This window comes from Canis lupus, chromosome 16 (genome assembly GCF_011100685.1).
Source record: "Canis lupus familiaris isolate Mischka breed German Shepherd chromosome 16, alternate assembly UU_Cfam_GSD_1.0, whole genome shotgun sequence".
Taxonomy (NCBI): Eukaryota; Metazoa; Chordata; class Mammalia; order Carnivora; family Canidae; genus Canis; species Canis lupus.
The window spans coordinates 31,854,709-31,864,916 of record NC_049237.1 but is presented as its reverse complement, the minus strand read 5'-3'; the positions used below and the strand labels follow the sequence as shown (position 1 = coordinate 31,864,916).

The 10,208-nt window shown below is 54.6% G+C and overlaps 1 protein-coding gene across 1 annotated transcript; it reads right to left on the bottom strand.

The window, feature by feature from the left end:
- Positions 1 to 686: 686 nt before the first annotated feature.
- Positions 687 to 9,949, bottom strand: DUSP26 (dual specificity phosphatase 26). The gene is made up of 4 exons (XM_038560135.1): positions 9,828 to 9,949; positions 7,568 to 7,863; positions 6,162 to 6,376; positions 687 to 5,623 (listed from the first exon to the last, which is right to left on the bottom strand). Exons 2-4 carry the CDS (start codon positions 7,786 to 7,788, stop codon positions 5,424 to 5,426), a joined length of 636 nt encoding a protein of 211 aa, XP_038416063.1. The 5' UTR covers positions 7,789 to 7,863; positions 9,828 to 9,949; the 3' UTR covers positions 687 to 5,423.
- Between the last annotated feature and the right edge of the window lie 259 nt (positions 9,950 to 10,208).

The following is a 10,208-nucleotide window of genomic DNA, read 5'->3' as shown; positions in this document are numbered from 1 at the left end:
CAGAGGGGCTTAAGCATCCGCCAAATCAAGGGAACAATCGCAGGCCATGTCCAAGGCCAGTGACCACTGCCCAAGAACAGAACATTCCAAGAACGGCTGGGGTTGAGGTGGGGGTTGGGGAAAAAATGAGGCACGTGGACCCCTCTGGGCTTCTTAGGATAAGGAACATCTTATATTTCTGGGTGAGATGTTAGGCCACCGTGGGGTTGGTTTTACCACAGGGGCTGTTGGCAGATGATCTTACGGAGTGAAGCAGGCCCCGTGTAAGAACCTACACAGTGACGGGTAATGATGGGCTGGACAGCAGGCGGTACCTCATCTCCACTGTCATGTGGAGACGTAGCCTCACTGTCCCTTTCAACTTTGTAAGAGAAACTAGAAATTAAAATTTTGTGGAACATTTCCCAGGCATTGACACGCTGCGTACAACACGGAACACCCTCTGCTTTGCTGGCCCTCGACGACAGCCCTTCCCGAGTGAGTCTTTCTCCCTCTGCAGCGTGTCACCAGCTCCCAGTGAAAAACAAAAAACAAAAAAAACCCAAAAAACAAAAACAACCCTGTCGGAGATTAGTCTCAGCATTCTAAACCAGTGGCTAGATGTACACAGGGAAAGGTCTTTACGGAGCGTCCAGGGGCTTGTACTCGTTTCCCATTGCAGTTGTAACAAATCAACACAAACTGAATGGCTTAAACACTGTGAATTTATTTATCTTACAGGTTGTAGATCAGAAGTCTGACACAGGCCTCACGGGGCCAAAATCAAGCCCTGTCAGCAGGGCTGGAGGAAGAGGGGATAATTCATTTTCTTGCTTCTTCCCTGCTTCTAGAAGCCACCGGCATTGCTTTCCTCGTTCATGGCCCCCTTCCCTGTCTTCTAAGCCAACCATGGGGGCTCAGCCCTCACATCAAATCTCTCATCATAGTGGGAAAAGTTTCTCTGCTTTTCAGGGTTCATGTAATTGGGCCCACCAGAGAATCCAGTGTTATTTCCCCATGCAAGTACAAACTTTAAAATGGGTTTTGTTTTGTTTTTTTTTAAATTTATCTAAGCAATGCCTCCACCCGACGTGGGGCTCAAACTCCTGAGCCCAAGATCAAGAGTTGCATGCTCCGCCAATAGAGCCAGCCAGGCACCCTACAAAGTTGTAGTTTCATCACCTCTGCAAAATCCCTTTTGCTACATGACATAACATTTTCCCAGGCGCCAGGGATTAGGGTATGAACAGGACTCTTCCCTAAACTTTTGGATCATTGGCTCCTTCTTCAAAAAGAAAAAAGCTCAGGGGAGAGAAAGCTAAGATAAACAGGAACTTTCTTTTCTGTTTCTTTCTTGTTTTCTTTATTATTTTTTTAAATGTCAATTCCACATACAGTGTTATATTAGTTGCAGGTGTACAATAGAGTGATCCAACGATTCTATACATCAGGACAAGTGCATTCTTAGTCTCCTTCACCTATTTCACTCATCCCGCCACCTCCCTCCCCTCTGGTAACTAGGAGTTTGGGATAATATTTTCTTTCTTTCTCTTCTTTTCTTTTTTCTTTTTTTCTTTTCTTCTTTCTTTCTTTCTTTCTTTCTTTCTTTCTTTCTTTCTTTCTTTCTTTCTTTCTTTCTTTCTTTCTTTCTTTCTTTCAAGATTTTATTTATTTATTCATGAGAGACACACAGAGAGAGGCAGAGACACAGGCAGAGGGAGAAGCAGGCTCCATGCATGGAGCCTGATGTGGGACTCGATCCCAGGACCCCAGGATCATACCTTGAGCCAAAGGCAGATGCTCAACCATGGAGCCACCCAGGTACCCCTAGCTTTCTTTATAACCAGTCTCACTGTCCCCGTAAGCTGTCCTCTCTCCAAGCCATTATTCCAGCAGGGCCGTTCTGTACAGCCAGGCCTGGCCCTCTCCAGCCAATGTTAAAGCCCAGCTGCCTCTCTGGTTCCTTCCATCTGCTGCCTTGTGGCTCAGAAGCGGCCGTTCTCCCTTAGCGCCTCTCCCTGTGGAGCTTCTCAGCTGGGATTAGTTACAGGGTGAGGACCGGACAAACATTCCTCCCTCTCCCCAGAGGCAGCAAAAGCTCCCCGTCTTGCCACAAAGGTTTGAGTCAACATCACCCAGGCCAGGGCTGGAGGCGGCAGGGGCAGGAGCAGGACAGAATGACAAGACTGACGTGGGCCACAGCCCCCGAGGGGCCGGGCCCAGCCGGCTGAAAGCACAGGCTGCATCTGACAAGAGCTCATTTATTCCTGTCCTTTGCTTAGGTTCAAGCGGTCAACTGCCCCCAAGAAGAGGAAGAGAGAGACTGGACTTTGAACATTGGTTTTGGCAGATGGGAGGAAGACCAGCCTGTGACAGCTGTCACCCCCAGCCCCTTGGGAGGACAGCACTGATTCTATCTGTGTAATGACCAGGTTGTGAGGCACCCCCTCATCTCTCCCTGGAACACACACACACACACACACACAGGCACACTTATAATGTGAAATGGTGGAGTTAGGGACGAAAGGCATAGCAGCAGGGTGATTCTACTCAGGCTCTGAAGCCAGAGCACCGGGTCTGAATCCTTCCACTGGCCACCTCTGTGTCCTGGGGAAAGTTCTTTCGCCTCAGCTTCCCTGTCAAGAGATGCCAATGACAACTTTCACAGGGTTTTCATGAGGATTAAATGGGTTGATATCTTAATATCTATAGAGGCAAAAGACTGCCTCAGCACAGCCATCACATGGCTTTGTTAAATAGTACAAATATGTAACCTGCTCTGAGAGGATAATCTTTGACCAAATATACTTTAGTCGCTATACTTCCTGACTAGAAGTTAGAAATAAATTCTCAAGTGACTCAGCTTGAAACAGTTTTAGGGGATTTACTTGAGGCACATTCAGCCTGCATTCATACAGCTGTATTTTAATTTATTTAAGCAATATCTCCACCCAACGTGGGGCTCACACTCACCTGCTCTGTGAAGATAATCTTTGGCCAAATATACTTTAGTCGCTTTACTTCTCAACTAGAAGTTAGAAGATGCTGCAGGTTACATCAATAGTGACAGATATATGTACTGGACTGGAACAAAGGTGGTGCCAGGTCCACGGGGTACTCTGTACTGGTCAGATCATGCTTAGGGTCTGTTTGTCTAAAGCCTGAGTTACTTCTGGGTTATTTGATCTTATTCTTAAATCCTCCTGCCCATGGTTCTGATAGGGAATTGATGCATTTTAATTAGAATCCACATTTCTAATGACGGCCTCATTCTACCCCTTAGATAAATTTGACCCTCAATGGTAATAGAAACTTAAGGTCCTGGGTACTAGATTTTGCCGGTCTAGCTTGAAGCACCGAGACTAGTGCTGGTTGCCACAAACAGAAAGAGACGCCTCTATTGGCAAGGCTGAGGGGGAAACTTGAAACATGACAAACTCAGACTCTTGGAGACAAGCAGAGCTGCTAGGCGGAAAGTAAGAGGACACAGAGAGCCAGGAGAAGCTGGCTTCAAACCAGGGGAGGCATGGAGCAAGAGAAAGAACACTTACTAAATACTGCCTGTGCTCTGAGCCTCATACTTGCATATCTGATTAAATGCCCAGTGTAACACTGGGGAAGCAGACAGGACTATCGCACCTGACAGGTGGAGAAGGGTTTGCCAAGTGACTTACCCGAAGGCCCTAATAGCCAGGGAGCCCAGGCTGGCGCATCTTTTGGCCTCATGTCGCTACTACTGTAACCAGACTGCATGATGCATGCGTGGTATTAGAGCTTTCTCATATTCAGAGCTGGTAAAATAGTATGGAAGTTATGTACTGGTTCCTTACCATCAACGGTGTCCAAGGAGGTGCTTGATGAACAGCATCAAAGGTATTTTAAAAAGCTGATTTATTTATGCCTTGTTGGAGGGTGGAAATGGATCATCTAGGAAGGCACCTTCCAGCTTTGAGATTCTGAGTTTCTATACTTTGGGGTAAGATACACTCTTTAGGTATATTAAATGACTTCTTTTCCCTGTAGTTTCCACATTCTCTTCTGTCCCCTACTCCTAGTCATGCAGATTTTCCATTCTAGGAACATGTCTTTTTCTTTTTCTTTTCTTTCTTTCTTTCTTTCTTTTTTTTTTTTTTAAAGGAGGGATGTGGTGGCTGGCACTTCCCAGCTGGGATAACAGAAAAACCAAGATGGTTCTCTCTGGTTAGTGAGTCTAAATTTTCACTAAGTTGACTAAGGAGACTGCATTACATTCTCATGAGGCAAACCTGGAAAGATTACAAGAGGAAGCAATTACATCACCTCTCTTTCTTTCTCCTCCAACTTCTGGGTACCAGGCAAAGTCCAGACCCCTGAATATAGGATTTAGGGCTGGGGTTGATTTAAGATTAATATTCGGCTAGCCCATCATGATGGGGACTTGACATAGAAGTTGGCAAATTTCTTGAAAATAAAGCTGTCTTTCTTCCACACCTGAGCTTGGGAACAGAGATCTATTTTAAGCTTGGCAGATGGAGGCTGTGCCTTCCCAGCAGCTCCACGAAGCGGCTGCATGCCTGGTGTCTCTGGTCCTCTGCTTCCCCCGCGTGGACACAGCGGGAAATAACACACCAAGACTGCGCTTGTGGCCAGGAGTGAAAGTGAACTTGAGAGAAAGCAGCGCCGGCCCCCTGACAACTACTGGGGGTTTAGGACCACTAGGAGGGAGTCAGGAACTGTTGCTGAAAAGCCCCCAGAAAGCCGGGGGTTTCCAGGAGGCAGGTGGGGAAGGCCCTACAAGCTGTCAACGACTTCACCAGGATCTTGTCTTGTCCAGCATCTTTATTTCCCCCCAAGACACCTGCAGCCAGGAAGCCAGCGAGCATCTAGACTCCCAGGCCTGCACCTCTGCAGCTTCTGGCCGCGACCAGCGCCCGCGGGCACAGCGCCAATCCTCCCACACCTCCTCTTCCTGCGCTTGGAGTAACAAGTCTGGGTGAGTGTCTCCCTCTGGTTTCACAGCTTTTCACACTCTCTCTTTACCGTCTGTCTCTCCGCCACCATCGACACACATATCTCCACCATCACGTTCGTGCTTGCAGCATCCCTGACTCTCCGCACAGGCACAGGACAGAGATGGCGTTTTTGTTTTGATAAGTGAGCGAGGGGAACACTTGGGCACAATGGGCGGGGGAGGGGGCTCTGGGTCACGGGAGCAGCCTGGCTGGAGCCCAGGGTGTCTGAATCTACCTACAGCTTGGCAGCTTCCTTTCCCGGTCAGCTCCTCCCTGGGTGCCCAGCACACCGCCCAACCTCACTCCCCATCCCCTCCCGACCAACAGCAACAGCGGTGGGAGCCGCAGCCCTCTTGCTCCCCTGCCCACAGGAGAGGATGGGATCCCTGGGCCTCCTCTCTGCAGCCGGGAGCCAGGGACAGGTGCACCTGGCCTGAGCGCCTTCCTCCGCCCTCAGGCCTCCAGACCCTGCCGCAGCCTGCGGTCCAGGGCCAGGAGCTGCCTCAGGAAGCCCCGGTTGGGGATGATGCCTCGGTGGTCCTTGACTTTCTTGATGGCCTCCACGAGGGTGAGGTGGTGGTAGAGCATGAGGTAGGCCAGGACCAGTGTGGCGGATCGGCTCACTCCCACGGCGCAGTGCACCAGGATCTTCCCTGGGGGGACAGACACGTGAGGCAGCAGTGGGACGCTTTGTGGGTTGGAGGCAGCTAGGGAGAGGGCTACGGGGCCAGGTGAGGAGGAAGACACGTGAGCAGGTGTGCCTGGAGACAGGCTGGGGTGCCCCTAGGGGTGGGCAGTATGCAGAACCCCGGGTGGCCTAGACAGGAGAGGATGGACAACATGCAGTGGCTCAGCGTCCGGAAGCCTGCAAAGGGTTGACACTGTCCAGGTCGACACTCGTCACTCAGGTAAAACTGAGTCTAGCACAGAGAGGGGGTCCGATGACAGTTCCCAGGTGCCTTAGCATTGCCGTTCCGTTAGCGCTTTGGATTACTTCCTTTCCTTCTCATGCATGCACTGCCTTTTACAAATAGTTGCGGGTATTTTTCTTTCCTTACTCTCATATCCTGAGCATCCTGTCATGTGTCATGTCATTCAAATCTCTCCATACTTGAACACCCGGGTTTTTCCCTAACCCGATGTCGGTCATCCCTGTCCCCCTACCTTCTTCCCCTAGCTGTCCCCTCCTACCTCCTGGCTGGCTCAGCGCCCGGTGGATGAAATCGGCAGCTGTCTGGAAGTGGATGCTCATGTCAAAGGCTGGCGAGTCGTGGGCCTCGACCCCCAGGTAGCGGATGCCCAGCCCCTGGTAGACCTCGGGCGTACCCCGCCACCTGCTGTGTGAGGCATTGAGGACGTGGGTGATGCCCAGGCGGCGGAGCTCACGGCGGTTGTTGGCTATGTCCCTGCATCGAGGAGAGGTCAGAGGGAGGGTGGGGGAGCTAAGCTCTGGGGCCAGAGGCCCAGGTCTCCACCCCGTCTGCCGCCTAGCTAGCGTCATTGCCTCCATGCCTCCACTTACTGACAACCCAGAGGGGAAACCAAGGTGGGCAACAACCTGGAGTCTCATCCGTGAGTGAGGGTGGAGGGTGCTGGGGACGTTCTGGTTGAGGAAGAGAAGACTAATGGGGTGGGTGGACGACAGCCATAATAAACTACTGAGAGTCCTCCCAGGCAGCGGGATTTTACTGGGTCTGTGGGAAGGACTGACCGGACCTGTGCTTTGCAGAAGGAGGCAATTCTCCCAGTTCATCCCATGCTCACACTGACCCTGTTTCATGATGTCACCTTCAGGTGTTCCTCTGGCCCATGCCCATCGGCCTAGGCGCGGACGCCTCTCAGGCAGCCTGGCCTTGCCTTGGGGCCAACGCCCCGTCCAGTGCAAGCTCCTCAAGTACGAGGAGCCCTGAGCTTCAACCTCCAAGTCCTGGCCCTGCTACTTATGACCTGTGTGACCTTGGGCCAGTCACAACTTCTCCACGCTTCAGTTTTGCCATCTGTAACCTGGGGGTAGTGGGGCCTACCTCACAAGGCTGTTGTAAAGATTAAGAGCTAAAATAAAAACTCCTTGTAGACTGTAAAGCCCTTGAGAGAGAGAGAGGTGAGAGAACTCCTCTCTGGATGCTCTTCTCTCCATGGCCCCCATCCTGCAGAACCTCTGCACGCACTGTGGCTTTGCCTGGTCAACCTTTCGGCTTACTACCCACTTCCTGGCTCCCAGTGGCTGCCTTTTTTCAGCATCACAGCACAAGAGATGGAAGGTCAGAGACATCATCTATTATGTCTGCCACATGGCACTGGCACTCGATAATTAATTTTGCTAAGTGAGTGACATTATTACCTGAACAGAGACTTCCTGTCCAGAGTTGGGTATATTGATAATCTTGCCCAAACTCGCCCGAACTCCCTCAAACTCTGCAGCCTCCACTCGCTGCCCAAGCACCCCTGCCCCTCCATCCTCAACCTGGATTCAACAACACGACTCAGTGCCTGCCTGCCACCCTTCTCCTTTCATCTTGCATGTGTACACACACACACATACACACACACACACACACATACACGCAGCCATGACGCACACGCTGCCAGGTACATACTGGTCTCCGAGGTAGAGGCCTGGCCAGACCTCATCGGCATGGTTACAGGCTGTCTTGCCTGTGTAGAGGAGCCTCTCCAACTCAAAGACATTGAGGAAGGGATGTTGAACAGCTGGCATCTCTTCCAGGGCCCCTCTAGTGCGAACAGGAGACCTTGAACTGCTCCGGGAGAAGCGGGCCATAAAAGTCATGGAGGCCCAGAGCCAGTTACCAGGGCACATCGTAGAGGTGCTGGAAACCGTGCCAGCTGCAGGGGTGGCTGCGCTGATGATGGCTTAGTCTCCAGGTAGCTGTTGCTGGAGGAGGAATGGAAGGGAGACACACCTGAGTGGGTCCTGAGCAGCTGCTTCCCTTCTTGCCAACTGGGCTGGGCCCTGGGGAGAAGCTTCTCAAGGGAGGGAAGGTTAAGTCTGGCCCTAGCAGGGGGCGACTCCACAATTACTCTTTCCTTCAAGCTGCAGCAGCTCCTCTCTGCTCTTTGGCTCAGCCAGGCAAGGAGGTGGGAGTCACATGTCCTTGTTTACGGGAGAAGGAGCTGCCCAGCTGCTGGCTTTCTGCTCCACCACTCCACCCCCACTCCCAACACACACACACACACACATTTGATATTTGGGTGGCAGTGCCCATTGCGGGAACTCTTGCCAGCCTGAATCTGGGTCTCATCTGTCTGGGGCTACAGGCAGAGAGCCCAGGGAGCTGGGATGGGAATGGGGGGTGGCTCTGGATCCATCCAGGGAGAATTAGCAAGAAGACAGCAGCTGGGGCCATGACATATGCCAAGCCTGTCTCCTCAGCGACAGAGACATGGGCTGCTTTAACCCATTCCTGCCCCACCACTGCCTTAGAGTTGAGCCCACTATGGGAAGTGCATGTTGTGGGCTGAGGTGAGTGGGGAATAGCAATAAAGATGAAGCGTAAGTTTTTGAAAAATACTTGCCGGATGCACACACTAGAGGAAGAAGGTGCCAATCTATATGCACAACAGCCAAACCACTCTCCTTTCATCAGCACACAGAAATTATTGATCAAACCTCATCTCCAATGTGAGGATTTCTGAGTCAAGCAGGGCTGGACTAATGTGTCTGGGTGTGTGGGGGAGAGGCGGAGGCTGGGGTCCAAGGAAAGGAAAGGATGAGGGGTCCTGTCAGGCTCAGAGGCTGAAATTGCCGTCTGTCTTACTGTTGGAGTCCCGTGAGCCTATGCAGGGCATGGGGTTGGCGGTGAGGGTAGCGGGTGTGCCTCCGACTCTCCGGGGACAGCTGGCCCTTCTGATAGTGGGAGCCTGGGCAGAGCTGCACAGCTGGGAGGTGCCAGCCTGTGAGACTTGTCCTGGGTCCTTCAGGCAAGAGTCCCTCTCTCCTTCCCTCTCCCCCTCCCACGACCAGGATGGGCTGGTCCCAAGGATTCCCCTTCCACTCCCTTCCTGGTCTTCTGCCCCAGGCGCCTCAACCAAAAGTCCAGTAGCCAGAGGCCATCTTTGACCTGCACACACTCTGCCACCCATCCCTGCTGTGAGCCAGGGTCCGGGCTCTCCTTTCCCCAGACCAGGGGAGACCGTGCTTGTACAGGCCTCAGGGAGCAGGGGCGTTAGGATCAGGCCTGCTAAGGGGAGCCTGGATCGTAGGGTGTTCGGGGAGATCTTGGCAAAGGCTGGGGCAGGAGGGGCACGGACACAGAGCACTACAGCCTCCATGGCCACCATCGCCGCCGCCACCACCATCATCATCATCTGCCTTGTGTTCCTCGGGGCCTAAAGACACCATCATCACTTTATTCCCCAACAGTGGTTTCTCGAAATAGGTTCTGCTGCCGGTGTGATGCCAAGCGGTAGAAAGGGAGCGGGGAGGAACCCAGGTGTGGGAAGGAGCTCGGTGAGACTCTGTCCCCCGGGGCTGGAGGAGCCAGCCCCCCTCCGTCCCCGGGGTACACCCCTGCAGTCCCACCCGCCGCGGTCGGGCTCCCCAACGCCGCCCCCCCCCCTCGCCGTCCGGGCCGCCCTCCCCTCCCCTCCCCTCCCCTCCCCTCCCCTCCCCCCCGGCCCGCCCGGGGCGGCTGTAACAGGTTCGTGGCTGTGGCCGCGGCCGGCGCTGAGGGTGCGGGGGGTGCGGGGGGTGCGGGGGAGCCCCGGGAGCTCAGCTCCGCGCCCCGCCCCCCCCCCGCGGGGCCCCCTCCCCGGGGCCTCCCCCTCCCCTGCCCCTCCCCCGCCCCGGGGCGGCGCGCCTCGGGCCCCAGCGCCCCGCGCCCCCCGCAGCCCCCGTACCTCGGCGCGGCCGCGGCCGGGGGCTCAGTCCCGGAGGCCGATCGCAGGCGCCGCGGGCCCCGCGGCCATGACTCTCCTCCCGCCGCCGCCGCCGCCGCCGCCGCCCCCGCCCGCCGCCGCGACACCGGCTGACGGATTAGCCGCTATTTTTAAGCCACGACACGCACGTCGAAGCGGGGTTCACGGCCGCGCGTGTGCGTGTCGGGGGCAGCGAGGCGCGGCGCGCAGCGGGCCCAGGCGGCCGGGGCGGGGGGCGGGGGTCGGCGCGCGGCGGTTCTCGGCCCCGCCCCGCCCCGCCCCGCCCCGCGTGCACGCCCGGCGGGCGGCTGAGCTCGGAGCCGCGCCACGGCCGGGCGTCCTGCGCCGGGGAGGTGCCCGGAG

Coding starts and splice junctions, on each gene's coding strand:
- DUSP26 (XM_038560135.1), bottom strand. CDS start 7,788: ATGTGCCCTGGTAACTGGCTCTGGGCCTCCATGACTTTTATGGCCCGC. Junction 6,377..7,567: donor GGCCTCTACCTCGGAGACCA/GTATGTACCTGG, acceptor TCCTCGATGCAG/GGACATAGCCAACAACCGCC. Junction 5,624..6,161: donor GGCGCTGAGCCAGCCAGGAG/GTAGGAGGGGAC, acceptor CTGTCCCCCCAG/GGAAGATCCTGGTGCACTGC.